This window comes from Labeo rohita, chromosome 20, assembly GCF_022985175.1.
Source record: "Labeo rohita strain BAU-BD-2019 chromosome 20, IGBB_LRoh.1.0, whole genome shotgun sequence".
In the NCBI taxonomy this organism is placed as follows: Eukaryota; Metazoa; Chordata; class Actinopteri; order Cypriniformes; family Cyprinidae; genus Labeo; species Labeo rohita.
In genome coordinates, this window is record NC_066888.1 from 12,922,279 (window position 1) to 12,949,477 (window position 27,199).

General features: G+C 36.1%; 1 protein-coding gene across 1 annotated transcript; it reads right to left on the minus strand.

The window, feature by feature from the left end:
• Positions 1-3,693: 3,693 nt before the first annotated feature.
• Positions 3,694-6,735, minus strand: six6b (SIX homeobox 6b). The gene is made up of 2 exons (XM_051139085.1): positions 5,286-6,735; positions 3,694-3,954 (listed from the first exon to the last, which is right to left on the minus strand). Exons 1-2 carry the CDS (start codon positions 5,855-5,857, stop codon positions 3,792-3,794), a joined length of 735 nt encoding a protein of 244 aa, XP_050995042.1. The 5' UTR covers positions 5,858-6,735; the 3' UTR covers positions 3,694-3,791.
• Positions 6,736-27,199: the final 20,464 nt, after the last annotated feature.

The following is a 27,199-nucleotide window of genomic DNA, read 5'->3' on the forward strand; positions in this document are numbered from 1 at the left end:
CACTTGGCGCTGTGATAGCCCATAAATATGTAACCATGTCATCCGTAAAAGCGTTAAAAAAATTAATTAATTGTAAAGCCATTGTATACAGTATTCTAGAATATAACATTTAAAGGTCTGTGGAGGTCAGGTCACGTTGCCAGAAGTTAGGCCTACAGGCCATGACTAACCTTGGAATTGATTATATATTCTAAATAATGTTAATATGATACGAAATGAAACTCTGCAACAATATTACAATAATAATCTAACTACTACAATTGTACGTTACTTGATATACAATTATTTGCATATCACTTGATCTCATTGTTTGTTTTTTAATATTATTGTTTTGTTGTTGTTAATTTTGTTGTTGTTTGTACTTAAGGCTAACCAAATCAACAAAAACTAAAACGTGTTTATAATGGTTCTGCTCTAACCGACGGCTGTTTTCGAGCTCAGACAGTTTATTTTCAATAGTTTTATTTATTATTTTATTTTATTTATTTATAGGAATCCGGGCCGTATAGTGTTGCAGATTAATAAACGAGTTTTAACAGCAGATGGCGCTAAACCCCAACAAAGCCAAATTGTATTTCCCTCGGCTGTCTCCGTGTTCGACAGATAACATAATAGGCCTACATTCCCTCACAAAGGACCCTGTGCTTTTAAAAAATAAAAAAAATATATAAATAAAGTACATTGTCATTGGTTATTTTGACAGTGAACAGTGACACTGTACTGTATCTAACCTAAGATCTAACCTAAGATATTACAGCGTCTGTTTCTTGTTTTGTTTTTTGTTTGTTTGTTTTTGTTTTGTTTTGTTTTTATCAGGGCGGAAAATATAAAAACCTGATATTGTAAACTCTGTAATGCAAATCGGGAAGCCATGTGTTATTGCAATGTTGTATTGTTTAATACACTTAATTTAGATTGTGTTCTGTTCCACTCTTCAAAAAAGCAATGAGAATGTTGAAATTAATTAATTCTGTGCAAATGCGCAGCACAGCGGTACATTTTCAACGCCAAATGTTAAACGTAGGGCATATTCGGACAAATAATTGCAAAGAGTGGGTGTAATTATTTTTCCACAAAAACACCCGAGCCACTTTAACTGTGAAAATCATCATAACATCGTCTGTTGTGCTTTAAATCAATGTAAATCGAGTATTACAATAAAGACATTTCTGGGCTGTACATTCTTTCCTTCAAGATCTTACGAACAATTTCATCTCCGTACAAACTACAATGTGGGAAACAGGTTCTCTACATAAAATGACGGCAACAAACACACCACCAGTTATTATTTTCTCTGAATTAGTTCAAAAACCAAGCACATTTTATGTATAACTCCCATTTCCCTTTTTTTCGATTTTATGTGAAAGTGTTGTACCCACTGTACCAGCTCTTGCATATAATCCGCAGATGGAGATCAATGTGGAATACAGCAGTATGTCTTTCAGCCAAGAGAACGATCTTCAACAATCAGATACACCAGTTTTTACTCATCCATGGGACACTAGGGATGCTGACTTTGATGCATCACATCACCCAGCCTCATTTTAGTCATTTTTGGTAGTTGCAATTGCCAGTCCAACACGTAACTGTTCTGTTTATATTTTAAGACGGGATAAGATAGAACTACTACTCATACTCTCATACTAATAATGTGATGCCATTTTTATAAAATATACTTTTGCTGTTCCAAACATTCTTTTAGTGTAGGCTATCAATTGCATGTGCTCTGGCCTTGAGCACGACAAATTTGCATTGTGTCATGTTCACAAAAACCCATGGCAATTGTTAAACACCCAGGAATTCTGAATACACTCCTCATTAGTAGCCTCAAAGACCTCATTTTTAGTGAATGCAAGACCCTGCTTAATTTTAATAGTGATATTTAGAAAATGAAAAATTCATTCGAACCAGCTAGTAGCAAAATGTTTTGTAAAAAATAATTACTGTAAAATGTATTGTAAAATTTTTACGACTTCTGTCGGTAGTCTTTGTGGCTGCTAATGATATGAGGAATACCTATTCCTCATGCTATTCACACACATTATTTACAGTATATTTTTAGATATTGTAATAAATATGCACTGAAAAGCGTTCTTGGAGCACGTAGGGGAGAAAGCACCCCTTAACCCCAACAGAGCTTTGAAGAGCTTACTATTGTCCCGGTTGGGTTTGAGAACCGGTCATTACCGCTGATTAGCGCTGAAGAGTTTGACAACCTTATTGACTGTCAGAAACACTCTTTTCACCTAATCTTTCCGCTTTTGTCCCTTTGCACACTCAATAGCGTGCTCTCCTTTCCCCTACCACATCCATGCCTCTTTTTTTCCTTCAATAACAATTTGTTAGCCAAGCATTATTAACAGACTTTAAACATACAGTTTGTCCTTCTTTCCCGTAACAAAATTGACATTGAAGGAATTTAACCGTGATAGAAACGAAACAAATAATAATAAAAAAAATAATCAAAGCAATAAACACTGTCGAAAAGCACAAGATTAGTAGTTATTAATTAAATAATAATCAAAAAGTGGACATAAAACAAGATGTTTAAATTCATAGGGGTTTGAGGTTCTGATCAGACCTTGAAAATGAAAAAAAAAGTAGCCTAATAAAATCTCAATTCCGCAGTATTTCTGTAAGCAATCAAAGCACAAATAAATAAGCTGATTTGTAAATAAATTATAGCATTCGGTTGTGCATTTTACAAGTTTTGGATGCTTTTACTCTCTAGCTTGCTCGTTTTGAAACCAAGGCACTTCGCCCTCTCGTTGACCTTCTCCTGTCAGAAAGCATTACGGGACGGCAAAGCCAATCACACGGGGCGGTTAACGCGTCTGGACACACAGTAAGCTATCAGGTTAAACACACCACTATAGCCTACATACCGATTACTGGCTGTGCGTGAACCTCACACCATTTATACCAGGAATACAGAGGCAGAAGTTCAAGTGGTTTGTCTGCCTAAATGAAGGGTGAATGCAGACACAATGCATTCACATATGCTAATGCTATTACGGCTAACAAAATAGGATGTCCAGGCAGTCTAAAATATGAGATGAAAAAAATCCAACACACAATTGAGAATAACTAAATAATAATAATAACAATAATAAATTGTAGGGTATCAAAAAAAAAAAAAAAAATGGTTATCGAAAATAAACATGAATTTGGTTTAATACTGGGAATTGATGAGAATAAGTCTTTATGGTGCTTTGAGCATCAAAGTTTTATTAGCGGTAAGTCCTTCATTCACTATCTTCACTATCGGCGCACATGCTCTAAAAGTCGATCGTTTAACACCGAAAATGACCAGACTTGAAATGACCAAACAAATAAAAATCAGATTCTATAAGAGCAACAATTTAATGCGTAAACACCTTAGAAAACCTGGGAGGTAAAATGTTTCACCATGAAGTCCTTTTCAAAATTAACAAAAAGTGTGAATATCATTTCCGTAGGGGCACCTATTTGCTTGAGGCAATTGATTACAAAAGTAGTTTTAATACAGATAGTATCTTTTTTTCGCGTTTGCCCCCACTTTGCTCTCACAAAAAGATAAATACATTTTAAAGATAAAGCATTCCATGAATCCCAAGATTCCGGGCTTGTGTAACAGCCTCCAAACAAAAAAACAAAAAAACCAAACAAAACAAAAACACGGCCTCTGATACGTTAAGGCAGGCACTAATGTGCTTGTTTATCTTGCTGATTGTCTGTCTCGATTTCCTTCGTATGTGTTAATTTTCTCATAGTCTTCCCGTATAGCCCGCGGGCCGGTTCGTGGTGCGATGTTAGATGTCACATTCGCTGTCACTTGAAGTGATGGAGATAGCCGACGCAGCGGCTTTGCTCGACAGGCTCGCTTCAGGGCTCGACGCGTTCCCCAGTCGGTCTGCACCATCCTCTCCAGTTAAGGACCGAACCGAGCCATTAGACAACACCTGCTGTTGTAACCTTTAAAAAGAAAATTTATGGGTTTTAGATGAAGGGTTTTCTGTTAACTAAATAATTTCGGTGATTAACAAATGTAGAATTTTCTGCATATTGTTTTTTATAAAAAAAAAAAAAAAAAAAAAAAAAAAAACGTGCAATGAATGCAAGAACACTTAGGCTACTTTGATTTAACTAAATCAAATTAATGAATGAATTAGGCATTTATATATGAAAAATGAAACGAAAATTGAACACATAAAAACACTAGGAAATCTATGAACGCTTTATGAAATGATGCTCCGCTGATTCCAGGCTCCAGGTTTAGCCTACTAACGGAATGCCCCGGAAGAACACGATGGGAGAGCATCTGTATGCTAAACCAATGCGCGCATAGCCTACATCTGTTAGGCTTTGTTTAATAAAATGAATTGCAATGTAGAAACATTTATCCTTAGCTCATCAAAACACATTTTGACCAAAACCAGGCTGATTTTAAAATATAAATTTTTAACTGTTTGTCCTGTTTCAGCCTAATTTTAACGGTGTCACTAACAGCTTTTGAATTTAAACATAAAATAAAACACAGAACACAATTTGACAGGTAAATTATTTTTTGTGAGAAACAGTCCGCATCGCTCCAGCGAACACCTTGCATAACAAAATAAAAAGCCTATTGACATCACGGTGGAATTTCCTTAGTTCACATCCAAACTGTCGAAACCAAGAAAGACTAGTTATCTAAAATCAAAGGCTAAAATCAAAATAAGAATAATTTAACATATGCTGCAGTTTTTAATCTCTTGTTAATTGTTATTTCGCATATCGAAAAGGACTTTTACCCAGTGATGCAGACTAGGCCCAAACCATAATACACACAAAAGCTATCCATATTTTTTTTGTTGTTGTTGTTGTTGTCAAAAGTGACAAATAACAGTATTTTGTACATGTGATGGCCCTTTTTGCGCTGTTATTCAATTTTATTTTTCTCTATTTTAGTAAAAATGTAATACAGAAAAAATGTTCAGCAAATGTCGGCTTTAATTTTAAAAAACACATTGCTCATGGTAAAAGCTATACAGTTACAAATAATAAACAGTCACATACAGTATGTTGATTAATCGATCTGTATTTCTTTTTCTATTAAATAGGCTACTGCTGGTTTATTTGTTAACCTGACTTGCACAATAACACTGGCAATATGTTATGCTTTAGCCTAGCCTTCCCTTTATTAATTTTTTAGATTTCATTTAGATTTTATCGATATATCTCACGTTCGTTTATATCCGTTTTATAGCTAAAATATGAAATATTTGCTCATTATAAGCCTCATGATTGAAATCGGGAAAACACACCTGTTTTTAGCGGCCGCGGCTCTGTCCCTTTGTCTTCGATTTTTAAACCAATTCCCCACTTGAGTGGGAGTGAGTCCCGTAGCTTGTGCAAGCTCTCTCTTTTTACTTGGATTCGGATAAGGATCCTGGAGGTACCATTCTCGAAGTAAATGCCGGGTCCTTTCTTTAAAGCAGTGCGTCTTTTGTTCTCCATCCCAAATTGTTTTAGGCAGAGGGAACTTCTTCCGTACCCGGTATTTGTCCACTGGCCCTAGCGGGCGGCCTCGGAGCTTCTCCGCCTCCTGGTAGTGCGACTCCAGCCAAAGTGCTTGCAGTTTGGAATGGGACTCTTTGGTGAACTTGTGGTTCTCCAGAATGTGGTAAAGCTCACGGAAATTCCCAGTGTGGAAGGCTACAATAGCCCGAGCCCGCAGCACAGACTCATTTCTGTTCAGCACCTCGCAGGCAGCGGGTGCGACGGGCAGCGACCAAAGGAATCGGCCGAGACGCTCGATGTCTCCGCTCTCTTCCAAAGTCTCGCATACCCCCGCTACCTGCTGGGGACTAAAATTCAAGATTGGCAACTGAAACATGAAGGCTTCTGTTTCCCCCTCGGAGTCCTCTTTACCTCAAGCACAGCTTCGTGCTTTATGTGGATTTTCTCTGTCTCCCCCAGTCGAATCCAGACAAAAAGGCAATTCCAGAGTCAGCTGATGAATGTTAGACGATGCAGAGAAATAGAGACGTCGCTCTGTCGGTCTGAGGCTGCCTCGCTTGGAGACACCAAGAGTTCGAGGGCACGAGATTATAGCACAAGAATGAAGATGTTTTTTGAGGAGGGAAAAGACGTGCTGCCCGCTGCTGAATTTCTATTGGACTTGGCAGATTGGTTGCGTAGTTTCCACCGACGCCTGTCAATCACTGTCAAGCGTGCCAATCACGCGGAACTGAGCTTGAGTAGATTTCAGCACCTCCCAGACCTCGACAGCGCCTTTTACAATGTAAACATCAGCGACCTCTGCTTTTACCGAATCCCCGCGAGTTAATTATGCTCGATTGCGTATTTTACGCACATTTTAAGCGAAGTTTACGCGACAGAAACTACTTTCTGAGAATTTTAAAACCTAATGGAAAGTACAGTGACGTCTTCTCTAGCACGAAATGTTATATCTAAGCTGTCATTCGTAGGCTTTTTTATATTCTTAACACAAGAGAAGACATAATATCGTTCCGACTACGCGAGCACAGACGTTTCCGAAGCGTAATGCGACGCGCGAATGGCTCGGATTGAAATGACAGATGACATTAAATAAGATCATCCGGTGTTGCGTGGATTTTCAGTGAAGAAGTCAGTCGTCAGCCCCGGAGTCTCGCATGTGAAGAATAACGGCCGCTGACACAAAAAGGAAACAAATTAAGAAAGATTCGTTCAGTTACGCATTCAGCGATATGAGCTCGTAGATATCTGACAGCTCAGCGCAACAGTCATTGGCCTGTCAAATTTAATATCGCGCTGTTTAGAATGAAACGAGTCTTAACTGGACAAACCATTCCGCCTTCCAGCTGCACGTGGACACGAGTCCGCTGATCTTGGTTACCAGCAGGATAAAGACTCTATTAAGAGCTTACATAAGTAGTTATAATCAACTATTTAAAATATAATCAGCAAAAACAAATATTTTAGGTGAATATTTTCGTCCTAGGTATTTTAATAGATTTTTTATTTATAATAATAATAATAAATATTTTAATTAAACTCCGGCGTTCTCACAGCACAGCCCTTTGCATCAATGAAATATTTTGAGTTTATTTAGACATTGATCAGCATTTGCCATTGGTATCAATGAACAAACCCGTCACCCATGCGGTTTGTGGAGATACCATATCATTAAAAAAATTGTGGTATAGTATCAACTACATCTCGCAATAAATAAGGAGACGGATGGATAGCGCAGATGGTTTGAAGTGTCGGGTCAGATTATTTCACGGCTGGCTACAGTGGAAAAGTTCATTCTGACGGAAAGCCCCTGATATTATTTTCACAGACCCACACAGTTCATTTGAAGAAAACCCTTCGGGCCCTTTTTGCATGATGTATGAGCTGCCCGTAGCTCCGATTATAGAACTACCGTCTGTGTACAGAAAACTGCTCATTTTCATGCACTGCAGTCATGACACGGAGACTGATCCTTCTTTACACCATCAAAATCTAGGTTTGCACCATTACCTCGGACACAGTTTAACCTGCACACCATTAACAAGCTAGTTTCTAAATAAATATCAGTAAAACTGATAGCTATAATAATAACAGTAGTAGTAATACAATTCAAACAATAATAAAATGCTATTTATAAGCTGCAGTTTACTTGGCTTACTTCTTTGTGTGGGCACTATTTAATAATAAAAGAAGCATAAATAACATAAAAAGCCAAAGAATAATTAAATCGTAGCTATATGGACCTCGGATGCATTTATTAAATACTCAATGGTTCGTTAATATTTAAACTTTTAGAATAAGAGAAACTAGATATAAGAAGCCCGTTCGTTTAACATTTCATTAGCCTATATTTGTCTGGAAAATACTTTCGAGACATTTCATCAGAGACATGCTGGCTACTGTACATAGGGTTTGGATTGCCCCTTACTCCACACTGCGGGCCGTACGAGCATATGAAACAGGAAAAACGTTGTTCTAGTGGCCTGACATGTTTAAGCCTTCAAACATTTAAAGGCTGTTTAATATTTTATATTCTGTCTTGTAAGTTTGAAATAGCCGAACAATTGCCTTCGTGTTGCTCCAAAGAATGAGAAAAGCGACACTGTGGCCTATAGCTGACATTCAACTGTGAAAAGAAATTAAAGACGTTCCTGGAATAATTTCAAATTTAATATTTTCAATTGATATTTTGTCTGATTCAATATTTTTGGTTGAAATATTGATGGCTTAAAAGATTAAACTAGTCAAGCTTGTCATTTGCAATCAAATTCATAACACTTATTTTTACATTTCTAAAAAAACATCATTCTAATCGACAGTGAAAATGTCATTTATTTATATAGACATTTATAATGTATATAAAGACTAGTCCATTTTCATAATATGTAGAGACATGTGACGGTATCATATTTTCATCATGTTGCCATTAATTGCAAATGCTTTTATCACCGTATATGGTATTATCACGAAGTTTGTCAAATGGTGTTGTTTGTATGAAGTAAAAATGTCACACAGATTAAAGTGCAAAAGAATTAAGACCAATATTTAACACTTTACAATAAGATCTCATTAGTTAACCTTCGTTAATCCATTAACAATGAGCAATTTGCTTATTAATCTTTGTTAAAAAAAAATACAACTGTTAGTTCATGTTAGCTCAAGTTCATTAAAAAACACAGTAGCAACTTTTGATTTTAACAATGTGTTATTAAATACTGAAATAAACTAAGATTAATGAATGTTTAGAAGAATTTTTAATTGGCAGTTTATGTTAACTAATGAATTAACTAATAATGGAGCCTTAATGTAAAGTGTGACCGAACAATAAAGAATCAAAACATTTTCAAACAATATCTGGGGGAGATTAAAATGTAATAAAGTTTGAAGGTTTAAGTAGTAGGTATTTGGTGCTGTGATGAACACCATAGCCAATACAAAAATCTGAATGACTGTTTAAATAATATAAACATGTTTCAGGAACTAGAGCAGCTACTTTGTTTACCGGGTTTCCAGGGTAACGGCTGCATTTCTGCCGTTCCATGAGCGCCATCTGCTGTCAGAGAGTGAATGTGCACTTTCATTCAGCTCGTCTCCTTCACGCATTCCGCCATGCGCTATACTCATCCATGCTCATGCGTCTTTGAGGAAGCATAGAGCGGTGCTGTGCATTGTGACCAACTGATGGGAAACTCATTAATAATAGATAACTATTCACAGCATTTTGAAGTGCCCACGATAAAACTAACTTGTATTATTGTGATATACCGCAATACCGCACGTCTATCGTTGATAGCCTGTTTAATTATTGTGATGAGTGTTGCATCAAGACAAAATACAAGCCACAAATATTTACTATTTGATGGGCATTCATAAACTCTTACCTTGGCTTTCAGTAACATATCTTTTAAATGTATTTAATTTAATTTACTATGTTAATGTTTACTAGCATGATTTTGTCATGACCATGATAATAATTAGAAAAAAATTACAATTATGTTGAAATGTTTTACAACTGATCATTATTATTATCATCATGTTACAGTAGCTATTTTTAATTTTTGCTCTACTTTTAAAACACAAAGGTCTAATAAAAAGAGACAAGCTCTTGTTCTATCTGTTCAACCTTTTTCTTCTGAGACAGTTAAAGTCATCCGTTGTGGACCACAGATTCCCACGGTGTGGGGTCACAGCATGGCCCATAGCGAAAAAAAAAAAAAAAAAGAGAGAGAGAAGGAGTGATAGAGCAGGAATAGTGGGTGAGGGGCCATTAGATGCCCCAGATTCCTCTGGATGTGCTGTGCAGACTGTAAGAGAGCAGGCTGCTCTCATTTCTCTCTCTCTCTCTCTGTTGTCTCTACCTCTGTTTCCCTCTATCTACATCCATCCTAAACATCCTTTCACTAACACTTGTTCATATACACCATCCTGCCTTTACTAGCTAGTGTCACAGTATCATGCTTGCGTTGTTCAAATGGCCTAGAGTACCCGTCTGGTTTTGTTTAGCCAAACTAGGATTATCGTTCATCAAACATGTTGGATCAGTGACCATTAGATTGTGAATTTTGAAATATCCATAAGGGAGCAGATTAAGCAAACACAAGCCTAATTTTGTCACGGCACCACCGAATTTTCGGAAAGCGTGGCTATGATTTCAGAGGCTAGATAGCAATTGCTCTGGCTGGATTATATTGTAATTAAGGTATCATGCCAGCAGTCATATTAACAACCCCTCTGGTGGTCTAAATATGCAATGGTTAAGCCGTAAATGGGCATTTAGAGTGACAGGGATCCCAGGATCATTTGGACATTTGAGGATAATGTAGCGGATAAATCTGCTGCTTGGATGGTGCCATACAGAATTAGAAGAGCTGACTTCTGTCTTTTTATAAATCATAATCTAGGATGTACAGTAATAGAGAATATCTAATATCCACAGGACAGCACACACATATTCATATTTAGACAAATACACACACAGGTTGGCCACAATTTATAGCCATCCTGCATGCTCAGTATTCTATAAGGGCTGTGATGCTGTTTTTTATACAAAAATACACTAAAATGCAATTTATTTGACTTTTTTTATATATAAATTATTTTTTTTAAAAATCAGGGTGATGCAATTGTCAAAATCAAAATGAAGAGTTAAAAAAGTTAGCCTTTTTATGACAGAACAAGGTAGTAAAATGTCATTGCGGAACTCCTAAAGAAAGTAAATATTTTTGAATTAATAATTCATAATGTTTGTGGAAAACTTTTTCCTTTAAAACATATGTAGACTATAGTTATTTTATTTATTTTTTTTAATAATAATTAGGGTGTCCTTCACTCACATGTATTCAAGGCATAAAAAAAAACTTTTACTTACTTTACTGTTTTTACACCACATGACATGTTTTGGAGTCATTAAATTAAAACTGTTTTTAAAAATAGTATAAAAATCAATAACAAAAAGTGTTTTAAACTTTATCTATTTATCTATCTATCTATCTATCTATCTATCTATCTATCTATCTATCTATCAGTCTGGCAGCCTGAGGCGGTAGCCTCGTGATTTTGTTTTATAGTTGCCTAATGATTTTTTTTTGTTTTATAGTAGCCTAATTTAATTTAAGTTTGTATATTGTACATGATTAAATAAGAGCCACGTACTAGGTAAATAAACAAGTGTATTCCAAAGACAAAGATAGTATCAGACACTAAATATGTATTTTGAATAGTGTTAAAATAGTTTATTTGTAATACCTTGATGTATTTATCCCTTTCGTTGAATTTACAGAGAGCCCGTCCGCACGCTATTATGATTGGCTGTGATTTGATTCTAATTTAGTATTTTAAGCAAATCCACTCAGTACATTGAAAAACATTTGGTATAGAAACAATTTTTCTCTGAGAAATTGCCAGGAAATTAATGACAAAGAAACAGCAAGTAACACATTTTAATTAAATGTGGACATTTTGACGTAGAAATGTTTTGTTTTTATAATTTTTATTTCAAGGAAGAACTATAGATTTATATATAGAGTGGTTGTGTTGTCATGGTGTAACTGCTACTGCTTAAATTAATGTGAGCTTTGGCATCATGTATTGTATAAATGTTTCCACATGAACACATTGATATAACCTTTGCTGTCATACAAACAGCTCAAGGTGAGAGTGAATGCACTTTCAGTCTGCTGAGTAGCAGGCCTTATTAGAAGGAGTCCAGAGGGTGGAAGGAAGGTGGGTGAGGAAGATGGGAGTCCCCAGCAGTGTGTGCATGATGACTAAACCATGTTTAACATTATGATACAAGACACAAGAGAGCTCAAAGCTTCCTCTGGCTAATCGGCTTATTGGGAACAAATGTAAATCGGCTCAGAAGGCACAGTTGTAAATATGACTTGTTTGGCTGTTTGGCTTGTTTGGCAGCTATCTTTTTGTGCAAGAGTGATTTTGTGTTTCTCTTGTAGAGGTTCTGTGAAGAACAGATGATCAGATTAGTTGGGACCAGGAAGGCCCAGCTATTGCATGAGGCTGACTTATGTATATGATGGTTTGGTGTCATGTGAAATCCTTTTACAATCTGTCCTTTTCTCTGCTTATATATATATATATATATATATATATATATATATATATAAACGTTCACCAATACTCATAGTGCAGTAGAGTGTAGACAACAAAGTGAGGGTGACATCGAGGGCATGGGATCAGGTCTGACTCAAACCTCTGTGCCTGAAGCCAACCACTCTTAGAAGTCCTGAGCAAGAGCACAGTGCCACATTTTGTTTACATTACATTTTGTTTTTATGAATGAATATTAAGTAAAAAGCCCATTATTTAGTATACAGAATTCAGAACACATTGACCTGCCCGGCAACCAATTTTCTTCTACCCCCTGTGAATCCGACCTTACTGTTCATAGATCAGCACTTAATTGATGTTGTAGTTGTAGAAGTCTAATACACTCAAGCTGTACAAAGCTGCCCTCAAGATTAATGACACACATGCTTGACCTTGAGCCCAGGACCTTTACAGACCACTGCTATTCACACCCACGCAGACGGTGCAGTGTCCGCACACAGCCCGCTCATCCAATTGGAGTCTCCAGTGTCCTGAGAGTCTGAAAGGTGTTTACCAAAGTAGATCATGCTCTATTTTAAACTCCTAAGGTGCATGTTCTAAAGACGGCCTTGTTTCTCAATCTGGCATCTATTAAGACGTGACTTCTATTAAATGCTGCAAGCAGACGGGATTAGGGTTATAACCAGCCCATTGGGGATTCCAAGAACCATGATAGGTGCTATAAATAATGTTTGGAAAAGTTTGTTATGCTTGACCTACGAAGATGAACATATTTTAAATATAGAAAGGATTATTAATAGAGCATACACTGTAAAAAAAACACAGTTTGTTGAGTCAACTTAAAATATGCCTTAAAATGTTAGGTACACTCAACTCAAATAAGTTTAGTCAAATTGAAATGTTAAGTTGTACTAAGTGACAACTTAGATATTTGAGTAAAAAAAAAATTGGTTTGTTAAACTATCCAGCTGCCTTAAAATTTTAAGTTGAATCAACTCAAATATCTAAGTTGTCACTTAGTACAACTTAACATTTCAAATTGACTAAACTTTTTTGAGTTGACTGAACTTAAAATTTTAAGGCAGCCAGGTAACAAATTATTTTTAGTTGACTCAACGAATAGCTTTTTACAGTGTAGTAGCTTAAGAGGACTCTCAGGGAAAGTACTTTTAATTTGTATTTTTTTTAAAGATATTTAAATTAATACTTAGAAATAATACTTATATTATACTTTACTTAATACTTATAATACTTATATTTACATTTTATACACAGTAGACACTTTCTGGATTTTTTTTTTTACTAAGATGGTTAAAAAATTTGTTTGATTTTTAGTGCATTATTAAACGAGCTTATTAGATTGGATACATGGATTTTCAAGGAAAATATTTAAAATATTAAATATTTAAAAAAATGATTTTACATTTTACATACAGTACATAATTAGTATTTAGATTTTTAGCAAAAAATTCAATTTTTTTAGTTTGATGTGTTATTAAATGAGCTTTTGTTATTAAACAAGCTTTAGTGGCCTACATAGATTCTCAAGGGGAAAAAAAAATATTTTTTATTATTTTAAAAATATTTAATTTTTAATATTTTATATACAGTGCACACTTGTTTTTTTATTTTATTAAAATTTGATTTCAAACATTCAAAATTAGATTTTTAGCTCATTTAAACAAACTTTTAAATGAACAGAGCAGAACAAATTCCACCTTTTTTACATTAGTGAGGGCAATTTTTATAATTACCTTATAATTATTTTCTTAATTCAGTTGTTCATATGTTGTCTTTAATGTCAAATATGTATATTTACCCAATTACTAAAATCAACATTTTAAACTGTTGTCAATAATTTAAATTTGTATCTAAATTATAGATGTAAAAAACAGGAGCTCATAGTGCTGCAATATCATGGCAAAAATAATTATTGTATATTATTGCTCTTATATTGTAATAATGATTATTAATATGAATAAAGAAAACAACAAAAAAGTTTTTGTTTCATTTTGAGCAAGTCACATTCTGATAAAAAAACATGTCAGTCCATGACGTTAGCAAAGTGTAGCACAAGTTATGCAAAAACTACCGGTCACTGAAGCTATGAAATTATATATTTTTTATTTACATCGTATCTGCACTGTGTGTTTATGATGGAGTTCGCGACCGTGCGCAGTCAACAACAGCTCCAGCGTTTTCAGCGATGACTAATCTAAACCCCTCCGATTGGCCAATGCCTTCCTAAGTTCAACAGAAACGCGTTTGATTGGTTATAAGTCTCAAAGCGGCACAAAACAGCGCGTAAAGGCAATCTGATTTTGTTTGAGCGAATCTAAACGTAATTGACGCTTGAATTGACACTTTTCGTTCATTTTCACATTTCATTTTAATCGCGACAGCCATAATACGTTGCTTAATTGTGCAGGGGCATTTTTTGCCCCTTTGTCTTGAATTTATGGGGCGTTTTTTCTATTCATTTTAGTGGCATTTTTGCCCTCGTCCATTTTTGACCCTGCTATAGAATTATTTACCAGTGTTTGGCATATTGTAAGTGAATAGCATGAATTATAAAGAAAATAGAAAACGGTAGAATAGCACTGCTTCTATAAACAGCCCAATTTCCAAGTATAGGTCAGGATTTAAGAGCCTCAGCTAGTTAAGACATCTATTTTTGCCTGCTACAAATAAGTCATGGGATATTTTTGAACCAGCACATAACATTTGAAAACAACAGAGGATTTCCTCACACTGCATTAACATGGATTTGTGGATTTTGGAATTTTAATAGGCTCAAATAAATCTTCACAATAGATATCAGATGTCCTTTTTCTCAGGATCACTGGAAGCTGCAATTGTCCTGTGATAGTCTCAGTTCTTCTCTTGCAGTGATCTGGTGTGCATGTTTAATACTAGAGAAAGTGCTGTCACCGAGGTGCCGTGTGTGGATATGAAGCTGTTGAATAATGAAGAGGGCCAATGGCACCCATGCAACTTTCATGATGCCTGCTCTCCATGTCCGTGCACAGGGAGCGTCGAGAGCATCTCGCGGGTGTCAGCTTGTCAGACTGAGAGGACAAGTGAACTTTCATTTCCGCCTCGGTGAGCAAAAATCTCTCTCTTTCTGCCCCCACAGAATCTCTTTCTATCCCCCCACACACAAACACATACCACTTGACTACACACTCTACCTGTTTCCACATTATATATGTGCTCGCTTGGCTCTTTTTCTGCTGTGTGTCAGTCTTAATGAGCTCAGACTTATGAATTTAGCTAGTAAGAACATCACTTGGATCTTTTACAGACATATGAAAACACAAGCTTGAGTTGCATTTGCATAGACAGGGGATGCATAAAGATTGATGCTAGAACATCAAATGCACAGTAGACAAAAATTCAAGAAAGATCTATATGTGTGATTTCCTCCAAAATTTCCACCATTTATATTATAAAAGTGAAAGTTGTTATTTTTGTTTTCTTTGCACACAGGTAAGTATTCTCATAGCTTCATAACATTACGGTTCAACCACTGATGTCACATGGACTATTTTAACAATGTCCTTACTATCTTTCTGGGCCTTAAAGGTGTCAGTTGTGTTGCTGTCTATGCAGGGTCAGAAAGCTCTCGGATTTCATCAAAAATATCATAATTTGTGTTTTGAAAATGAACGAAGTTCATGAAGTTTTTACAGATTTGGAACGACATGAGGGTGAGTAATTAATGACAGAATTTTCAATTTTGGGTCAACAGTAAATTTAGTTTATTTACTGTTTAGCTATTGCTAGAATGTATATGGATGATAATTTGTAACGCTGTGAATGTTCATTAAACACCCTCAATTCAGCTATTGGTCTGGGTTCTGTGTCCTGACCGACACCCGGGAGTGATTACCACACAAAATAAGAACCGGCAATAGAACTTACATACAGTCCTTTTAAGTCTCACTAACATATCCCTTTAATTATAATACACATACAGATGACAACACATTAAACAATAGTGACCTTTTCCCAGAAACAACTTGTCAGGTTGTTTTAACTTTGTTTTACTTACATGAGTAATCCTCTGTTGATCTGCGTAATCTGTACTGTATACCCAGGTGTCTTTGGAGTAGATCTAGTCTTAAGTCTCTCAGGGAATAGAAATATAGACTATCTGTGTTTATACAAATAGCCATCACGTGTTTGACCTCTGACTAAACCTGGTGTGTCAGTTTGTGAAAACCTGAGACCCTGAATGCTCTGTCACAAAGATGTTAAATACTTGCAAAACAACTACATTTAGTTACGAACTTATATATTATGCTCTGATTGTATTTAAATTCCTTCTATATACATTTTCAACATTAAAGGAATAGTTCACCCAAAAATAAAAACTCACTGATTACTCACCATCATGTCGTTCCAAACCTTTCCAAAGACCTTTGTTCATCTTCGGAACACAAATTAAGATATTTCTGATGAAATCCGAGAACTTTTCTGACCCTGCATAGACAGCAACACAACTGCCACATTCAAGACCCATAAAGGTAGTAAGGACATTGATAAAATAGTCCATGTCACATCAGTGGTGCAAAGCTACAAGAACATCTTTGTGTGCAAAAGAAAAAAAACAACTGTATTCAACGATTTCCTCTCTTTCCTTTATTCTTTTAAATTTACAGTCTGTGTTCTGAAGGTCTTATGGCTTTGGAACAACATAAGAATGAAAAATTAATGAAAGAATTTTCATTTTTGGGTGAACTATCCCTTTAAATCTACTTTTTACTACTTTTTTTTATTTTTAGAAATGGAATGGACTCTAGAAAAAAAAAAAAATTAAATTAAATTAAATTAAAAAATCAAATAAAATCATCACTACTGTTACAGAGGCTGAGCAAGTATTTAATCAGTTGTTTTGGGTGGCTGGTTGCCCTTCTGTTACCACTGCACAGATTGACCTCATGTGTGACACATGTCCAGGCGGCCTACAGTAATGCCATCTTAGTGCTGCTGAGCCTCTTATAAACTCATAAAGTTCAGGCCAGGGGGAGATGGGAATCAGAAAGGGACCTGTAATCCACACCAGCTAAAATGACCTTTTGAAACTATGGTTAAAACCCTGGATATGGTCATACCCTACTATATATAATTCTGTATTAAATAGAAATAAAATAATAAAATAATATTTGCACAGTAAGAAAAAATATCAGTGTCATTTATGTGACAGCCTTTGATTTTTTCTGCATATGGTTTAAATGGCTAAAATCCACAAACTTAATTCCATTTCTCCAGCTTGAACTGGAAACTATCACTTTACCATGGTGTGTAAATGGGAGCATGGCTTAAGGATGGATCGTAAGCAGGGAGTGTGGACTTTGCTTGCTAATATGATCAGTGGTTCTTAAGCAGATGCGCGAGTGGCTCGGGGCATAAGCCCATAAACGGGGCATTATTGCCTAATCACGTCTGCAGATACCTGGGTAAGGAGGCTAAAAGTAAGACACAACACAACCTCAAGATAAAGGTGCTACATAGTAGTATTAGGGTTTTCGTTTATTTATTTTGGGAGGTCCAAAAAACTTAGTACATACAAAACTAGTACATACTTGTCTGCTGAGACAGCAATATATATGCAAAGGTAGGTTGGCAAGCCATCACAAGTATACAAAAGTATATGGTATGGAACAATTTTCACTCAGAAATTGCTAGTACACTCTAAAAAATGCTGGGTTAAATACAACTCAGCACTGTGTAAAATATGGACAAACTCAGTGACTGAGTTGTTTTGACTCAGCAGTTGGGCAAAATGTTTAACCTAGCCTTCTGTGTAGTTTTATTTAACTCAACTACTTAACTAAATATTTAACCCAACCACTGGGTCAAAATAACCCAGTTGCTGAGTTTGTACATATTTCACCAAGCGCTGGTTTGGTTTTAACCCAGCATTTTTTAGAGTGTATAGCTGAATTAAATAAAACTAGCCAGAAGGTTGGGTTAAACATTTAACCCAAACGTTGGGTCAAAATAACCCAGTCGCTGGGTTTGTCCATATTTCACCAAGCGCTGGGTTGGTTTTAACCCAGCTTTTTTTAGAGTGTAAATTCTACATTTAACTGCAAAGAACTGGAAAGTAATACACTAAATGAAAAATTTTGAGCTGGAAAGACTGATTACTATTTTCTTGTAAAACATACTAGTAATCTTTGGTTTATTTACAACTTTGTCTTGTTTGTTTATTTATTTTTATTAACAGTATTTTTATTTATAAGCCAATAATTATGGAAAATTTTCAATGCTCAAAAGGTTTGTTATAGTGAAAAAAAAGGTTCTTTAGAGTATGAGCAATTCTTTTCAATAAGAAAAAAATGGTTCTTTTAAGAACTGTTCACTGAAAGATACTTTGGGGAACCAAAATGGTTCCTTTGTGACACTACTGCAAAAGCTCCCTTTTGGAACCTTTATTTTTAAGAGTTTATGGTAACAGTTTAACATTTTTTTAATTAATTTAATTCAAATAATTAAATGTATTTAAAAAAGGAAATGCATTTATTTAAAATGTATTTATTTCAAATTTATTATTTTTTTAGTTAATTTATTTTTAATTGTACGTTTGTTCATTTGTTAAGATTATACCAAAATGCTATTATGCAACCTTTTATTTATTTATTTATTTAAATGTATTTATTTATTTATTTGATATATATATATATATATTATGTATGTGTGTTTTTTGTTTTACTTCAACTATTCACTGCATTTTCGTTTTGTCAGAAGTGACAAGGAGATCATGTTGATGAACTGTGTAAGATTTCACAAGCTTAACAGTGGGAAATGCTGAAATATGTGTTAAAACGCCTCTCAGAGTGGGCAGGGATTTTCTGGGCATGGCAAGGACAGATGTCACAGCAGCCTACATCATATCAGGTCACTTATAGGCACTGGTCCAGTCTTGTGTTGCTGGCTGGCACGTCAAGGTTGATTTAGCTGGTCTGATGCTTGCTGTCACCAGACCGGGTGGAGGAGCTTAGAGTCCCTCTGGAACCTGTCTTAACGTGGATCTGTAACAGTAAGTGGAGCCAGTGGCGAACAGTGCTGCCCACATGCAAATATGAAGGCTCGAAGACAGTTATATGCAAGACCTAAGGGGGCAAAGGAATCATCATGACCTTTGTGATCATCAGTAACCATACATAATCCTTCATGTATCCTCAGGATGCTACATCATATTGGATGTTATAGTGTGATTTGTCTGAAAATGATGTCTGATTTATGCATTGGGTGATGCTCTGTATATGACAGTGGTGCTCTGAGACCTCAAACAATGCAAGCCTTAAGATTGTGATATCATGCCATGAGCTCGGCGACGGCTCCACGCCGATGAATGTGATGTCATCCAACGAGCAACAACAGAAGCTGTTTCTTTTCCTTTTTTTCCAAAAAAGACTTATAATCAGATGTCAAAAATCACGTTCAACCAAATATGCTGGAAAACGAGAGCTGGCGATTGCTTGAAGCATATGACCTTTAATCAAAACTCAATGTCACATTTGCAATCAAAGCATGCAAAAGAAAAGCATTCAAAATTAATTGTGCAGAGACAAAAACATGAACCCTTGTTTAATTTGACGGTAATAAACCTTAACTACAATTCTAAAGAATCATCAGATTTGTAAGATCCACACTTCTATGCAAAATCAATTAGATTTCATTTCTATAATACAGCTGAATAACTTTTAAAGCCAATATAATGTAATCATAATAATAATGAGTGAGAAAATAATGAATCATGGTCTAAAAATCTTTTGAGGACGCCAAAATGGTTCTTTTATGGCATCTCGGTGAAAACTCCTTTTTGGAACCTTAGTTTTTAAGGAAAAGTAGCCGGATACAACTAATTTGTGGATCCTGAATGTGTAGCATTTAAAAATAATGAAATAATAATAAAAATGAACATAAAAATTTCCTTTAAAAGAAACAAAAAAAAAAAAAAAAAAAAAAAAAAAAAGAAAGAAAGCAAATAAATTAGGGACAAATCTTACCATTTGTTAAAAAGGGATAACACAATACAGAAAATATTTATATAATAAAATATTTATTTAATATTAATATTGGATATAATAAAAATATATTAATATTGATTTAATAAAATAATGATAAAAATTAACATGAAAATGGCCTCTGAATCATGTGTTCCAAAAATGAAAGAAAGAAAGAAAGAAAGAAAGAAAGAAAGAAAGAAAGAAAGAAAGAAAAAATGTGGGACAAAAATCTTACAGTTTGTCAAAAAGGGACAACACAAAAATATTTATATAAACAAATATTTATTTAATATTAATATTACATTAATATGTAATATTGTATGATTATATATTATTACATGTTAATATATTACTATATATTAATTTTTATCTAATAAAAAATTGAACATGAAAATGGCCTCTGAATCATGTGGTCCATGATTCAAAAAAATATTTAATTAATATTATTCTTTTATATTAATATTTCATATTTCATATTATAATATTACATGTTAATATATTACAATATATACATTTTATTTAATTTAAAAAAAAAAAAAAAAAAGATTAATTGAACATGAAAATGGCCTCTGAAACATGTGGTCCAAAAATAAAAGACAAAGAAAGAAAGAAGAAAGAAAGAAAGAAAGAAAGAAAGAAAGAAAGAAAGAAAGAAAGAAAGAAAGAAAGAAAGATAAAATTTGGGACAAAAACATCTTACAGTTTGTCAAAAAGGGACAACACAAAAAATATTTATATAAACAAATATTTAATTAATTTTAATATTACATTAATATGTAATATTTTATGATTATATATTATGAAATGTTAATATATTACAATATATTAATTTTTATTTAATAAAACAAAAAGATAAATTGAACATGAAAATGTTCTCTTAATCATGTGGTCCATGATTAAAAAAAATATTTAATTAATATTATTATTTTATATTAATATTTAATATTTCATATTATAATATTAAATGTCAATATATTACAATATATAAATTTTTATTTAATAATAAAAAGATAAATTGAACATGAAAATGCCCTCTGAACCTCTGAACCTTGGACCACGATTCAGATGCAAATTTCTCTCACCTTTTGATCTAGAACGAATGAATGAATGAATGAATAAATAAGTAAATAAATAAATAAATAAATAAATGAATAAATGAATGATTGCATATTATGTAAGAAACCTTAGTAGATATTAACAGACAAAACATTTCAATAAATATTTTTTTAGCAAAACACATATTATATTTTTTTCTTTAAAAAAAAAAAGATTTTACATATAAACAAAAAAGTATATAGTAAACACTGCAAATGTAAACAAAAAAATTTAAAATGTAAAACAGAGATCATAAATTTATAATGAGTATATGGTGTGCAAAAAGTATATGTGATAGAATACAGCGAATTTAAAAATGACAATCTTGGAGAGCATTAAACGCACAGTTACGGCAAGCGTTTGGTGCTCCATTGTGTTGAAATATTGTGTTCTATTAGTTAGCTGTATAGACAGAGGTTTTGTTCAATAGCCTTCTGAGAATCACTCTATAGTGCACAAATAGCGCAAGACAATTTTTTCCCTCTCTGGGAACTCTTTATTTCGGAGTAAGTGGACAGGATACGGCGAGGAAGAGAGAAAAAAAAGCAATGTGACTATCTGGGAGCAGAACGGAGAATTGAACAGCGCATAAAGGAGAAGAAAAAGACGGACACGCAGCGGTTGTTAGTCACCTAGCAACAAGTCTTCCATCAACACCCCCCTCGTTCCCTCAGCCTCTCGTCCAAAGTCTTCCCACTGTGCTCCTTAATTCAGCAAATGTGCTACGGATGTACTCCACCTCCTCCCCTCGCCCCCTGCTTCCCCTTACCCCGACAAAGCACGTTCCGAGGTGCGCTGAAGGACGCGAGCCTCCACCTCACACACAACCACTCAGCCACCCCATTGACCGCTGAGGCCTTTCTCCCGGAGCACAAAGGGGCAAGGCACAAAGCCCTGAAAAGAGGGGCAGGCCCAACAGGGAAAACATTTGCTTCTAATTGTGATTGACTGCATAATTAAAATGATGTTCTTTTTTTGTGGGGGGGCTCTAAATGCCGAGGAGGGGCAGAAGGATGCTTGTTAAAGCCAGCACTTTGTCACCAAGTAATGAGGAGAAAGCATTCCTGCTGGGTAGAGTGGGCAAATATTGAGATTGCGCCTGGAACAACTCAGAGCGCCTCTTCAAGTGTCTGCACAATGAGAACAGAAAAGCGCTGGGGTCTCACACATGTGCGCACTATTAGACCCGCATTTAAGTAGCCAGTGGCACAGACATATGAACGCAGGCATAGAAAACTCACCGATAAACAATACATTAGCTCTGCTCTCGTAAAAATATCTATAATCTATGGGTCCATGAAGAACCTTTAACCTGCACGGAGCCTTTCCATTGCACAAAAGGCTCTTTAAAGTGGAAAAATATTCTTTAGATTATGTAAAACGTTCTTCACACTACAAAAACATGGTTCTTCTAAGAACTGTTTAACAAAAGGTTCTTCCACAAACCCAAAATGGCTCTTCTATGGCATCACACTCTTTAAAAAAGGCTTCTTTATCGTCATTTATGGTTCCATGAAGAACCTTTAAACTCCATGTGAACTTTCAGTTGCAACATGGTTCTTTTAAGAACTGTTGAACAAAAGGTTCTCTGATTTTAAGATATTTTAAGTATGCGTGAATGTGAGTTGGAAGAGAAGAAATTGAATGAAGTAATTATTTTAGTTTTCTTTGTGCACAAAAAGTATTTTTGTAGCTTCATAACATCATGGTTGAACCACTGATGTCACATGGACTATTTTAATAATGTCCTTACTACCTTTCTGGGCCTTGAACGTGGTAGTTGTGTTGCTCTCGGATTTCATCAAAAATGTCTTAATTTGTGCTCCATAGATGAACGAAGGTCTTATGGGTTTAGAACGATGTGAGGGTGAGTAATTAATGACAGAATTTTCATTTTTGGGTGAACTATCCCTTTAAAAATAAGGGACCTTTTTTCATTTATAGTTCATTTATTGGCAAAAATGGACATAGCATTAAAAACATTTATTTATTTATTTATTTCATTCATTCATTCATTCATTCATTTTTTTTTTTACATCATATTTAACGAATTGACATCATAAACCAATTATTTTTGACCATGATTCATACGTAAGTTTCTCTTACGCTGTTGATCAATAACTGAATAAGTGAAAAAATAAATGAATAAATGCTTATTGTGTAAGACAAATTTGTAAATAGACAAAAACACTTTTTAAAATAAATATTACATACCGTAAAACACGTTATATATAATTTCAATAAATTACAGAATTGATTGTACAGAAAAAAAAATAAGATATATAGTATTGTGAAGCAATTCATTTCACTGTGAAACTATATAGTAAATGTTTCAAATGTAAACAAAAAATATTGTAAAATTTAAACCAAAGATTATAAATTTATGTGGTCCAAAAGAACATAAGTGATAGAATACAGCGAATATAAAAATGTAAAGAGGTTATCTGAGGAAACAAAAATGTCACATGGACTATTTTAACAATGTCCTTTAACAATGTCCTTGTCCTTTTAACAATCTTTCTGGGCCTTGAATTTGTTAGTTGCGTTGCTGTCTATGCATGGTCAGAAAGCTTTCTGATTTCATCAAAAATACCTTAATTCGTGTCTTACAGGTTTGTAATGACACAAATTAATTAATGAATAACAGAATTTTCACTTTTTGGGTGAACTGTCCCTCTAAATGTAAGGGATCTTTAATGTAATTTATGGTTCCATAAAGAAAATTTAACCTCCATGGAAACTTTCCATTGCGCAAAAGGTTATTTATAGTGGAAATAAGCTTCTTTAGGTTATAAAAAATGTTCTTCACACTACAAAAAAAAAAAACATGATTCTTTTAAGAACTGTTCAACAAAAGTTTTTTTTAAAGAACCCGAAATGGTTTTTCTATGGCATCACCATGAAAACTCATTTTTAGAAACGTTATTTGCAAGAAAAAGTAGCTGAAAACATAACTAATTAGTGGATCCTGAAAGTGTAGCATTTAGCATGTTATTAAAGGCATAAAGAACCTTTTTCCACTTCCAGCTTCCATGGAGGTTAAAATTTCTTCATGGAACCATAAATGACCTCATTTTAAAGAAACAGTTTATCTAAAAAATTAAAATTCTGTCATTAATTACTCACCCTCATGTCATTATAAACCCGTAAGACCTTTATATATTCAAAACACAAATTGAGATATTTTTGATGAAATCCGAGAGCTTTCTGACCCTGCATAGACAGCAACACAACTGACACTTTCAAGGGCCAAAAAGGTAGTAAGGACACTGTTAAAATAGTCCATGTGACATCAGTGGTTCAACCGTAATTTTATGAAGCTACAATTTCTTCTCTTCCATGTCAGACTTCATCATGGTACTCCTGATCGTGCAGTAAAGACTGACACGGAAGAAAAAAGTTGTTATTTTTGTTTTCTTTGTAAACGTATTCTTATAGCTTCGTAACATTACGATTCATTAATGTAGTAAAATACAAGATATTCTTCAACTTTACAAAAACACACTAAAATGTCCTTCAAACTACAAAAAAACATGGTTTGCTTAAGAACGGTTCAATGAAAGGTTCTTTAAGGAACCCAGAATTGTTCTTATATGGCATCACTGTGAAAACCTCTTTTTGGGAGAAGAAGTAGCATCACTAATTTGTGGTTCCTGAATGTGAATCATGTAGTATGTTGTTAACGCATCGAATACAAGATGGTTTCTGTCATCAAAAAAGCCACATTGCAATTCAGACTTCTACACAGGCAAATTGCAGGGCATTTGCCATCAGAGGTCCCACCCGGGGTGCCACAATAGACACATTCAAACACCCCCCCAAAGGTCAACTTGTTTTCATTGCTTTTGAATTTCAGAATCACCTTGGTGACCATTCTCCCCTCACCTCCATCAGTGGCTTGCCTGCGCTGTCTCTTCCCTTTGTCTCCTGTCTCAGCGGGTACAGGCTGGGTCATGCGCTGTAAAAAGAAACAGACAGAAGAGTGGCAAACATGTGGGAGTCCAATAGGGAATCGTACGGAAAATTCACAATAAAGCGAAAAGGTACAGTATGTATTGGGTTCCTATAAGTTTTCCTATATAATCATTTTAATATCTATCTTTTGTATGTTTGTACAAAGAGATGATATATTTAACAAGGTTGCAAATCTCTCTAGATTAGACAGCTCTAGCTGTAATTAGGCAAATGTGCACCAAGGATCATAATTCCGAAAGCTTTACGAGTTAGAAAAAGGAAGACCTCAGTGAACAAAGAGAAAATTGAGAAATGTATTATCAGTCTGGTTTTTCTCAAACCCTGTATGTCCCTGTCACGAATCTGGTCGGTGCTCTGTGGTCCGCTCACCACCAGAGGTCGCTCTCACCCCATCATTACATTCAGACTGTTGCTTTGCACCCCGGACTACTATTCCCATCACCCATCGCACCCATTACGTTGCCTCCGGTAGCCAATCAGGCTCACTATAAAAACCCTGGACTTTCCCCATGAAAATCACGGTTTGTTAGATTATTGTTTGTATTCCATAGTTAGCGTTTCTTAGTTCCTGGTTTTTGTTCTCCTGCCTGGTTTTCTCGTTTTTGACTGTCTAGCCGCCTGCCTTTGGATTTTCGCCTGTCTGACTATTCTCTCGGATCTCCCTTCACGGACGTTGTTCGCTCCCGATTGGACTTACGCCTGATTCACGGATTCCGATTGTGCTTAGCCTACGATATCCCTATCTGCTATGGTGTTTGACCCTGCCCGCTCGACCATGTATCTGTCTCGTCCCTTCAATAAAAGCTTGCATGTGGATCCGCTCGTCTCTCGTCAATCACTCCGTGTTACAGAACAAACCGTCACAACAGGATCCAGCAGCTTCACCCCGGACATTCAGATACAGACACTGACAGGATTCTATGCCGGATAAAGCAAGGACAACGTTCACTCGAGCAGTACACCCGTGAGTTCTTAGTTTTTGCAAATTATTCCACCCAACCGGACTGTATTATAATTGAGATTTTTTGCGACGGTGCAAACGAGCACTTAAGGGCTAGACTCAGACGCGAGGGTCCGCGCTCATCTCTGGCTGCCTTCTTGAACTTTGCTTTATTGTGTGTGGGCTCGCCGTGTACTGTGAGGGTCGCGAGGAAGGAACGCGACAACGCAGACAAAGCAGCCGCGCACCCCTCTCGCAGATTGGCGGTAACGCCGGATCACGACGCCGCAAACAGGTTTTCCGCCTGGATCGCTCGTGAAATGGCGGCCGTGACGGAGCGTGCTCAAGCTATGGCGGCGTCAGCAGAGCCTGCGCACAAGATGGCGGCCGCGCCGGAACACGTTACCGCTGTCGTCCCTGAGCCAAGTCACGTTACCGCTGTCGTCCCTGAGCCAAGTCACGTTACAGCTGTTGTTCCTGAAGCAAGCCAGGCCTCAGCAGATCCTTGTGAGTCAAGCATAGTTGTCAGGTCCTGTCATAATGCAGTTTCAGCGTCCAGTCAAGCTTCAGCGTCCAGTCAAGCTTCCAAGTCCAGCAACGTCAAGGCGGTCGTACCTGCGTCAAGCAATGTCAGGGCTGATCTCCAAGAGTCAGAGTCCAGTCACGTCCCGCCTGACGGCCCAGAGTCCAGTCACGTCCCGCCTGACGGCCCAGAGTCCAGTCACGTCCCGCCTGACGGCCCAGAGTCCAGTCACGTCCCGCCTGACGGCCCAGAGTCCAGTCACGTCCCGCCTGACGGCCCAGAGTCCAGTCACGTCCCGCCTGACGGCCCAGAGTCCAGTCACGTCCCGCCTGACGGCCCAGAGTCCAGTCACGTCCCGCCTGACGGCCCAGAGTCCAGTCACGTCCCGCCTGACGGCCCAGAGTCCAGTCACGTCCCGCCTGACGGCCCAGAGTCCAGTCACGTCCCGCCTGACGGCCCAGAGTCCAGTCACGTCCCGCCTGACGGCCCAGAGTCCAGTCACGTCCCGCCTGACGGCCCAGACTCAAGCCACGTCCCGCCTGACGGCCCAGACTCAAGCCACGTCTCGTCTGACCGCCCAGACTCAAGCCACGTCTC

Bases quoted from the DNA above. Each gene is read 5' to 3' on its own strand.
- six6b (XM_051139085.1), bottom strand. From the start codon at position 5,857: ATGTTTCAGTTGCCAATCTTGAATTTTAGTCCCCAGCAGGTAGCGGGG. The intron at 3,955-5,285 runs GTGTGTTTTCCC...TTCTTTTTAAAG, and splicing joins GCCGCGGCCGCTAAAAACAG to GTTACAACAGCAGGTGTTGT.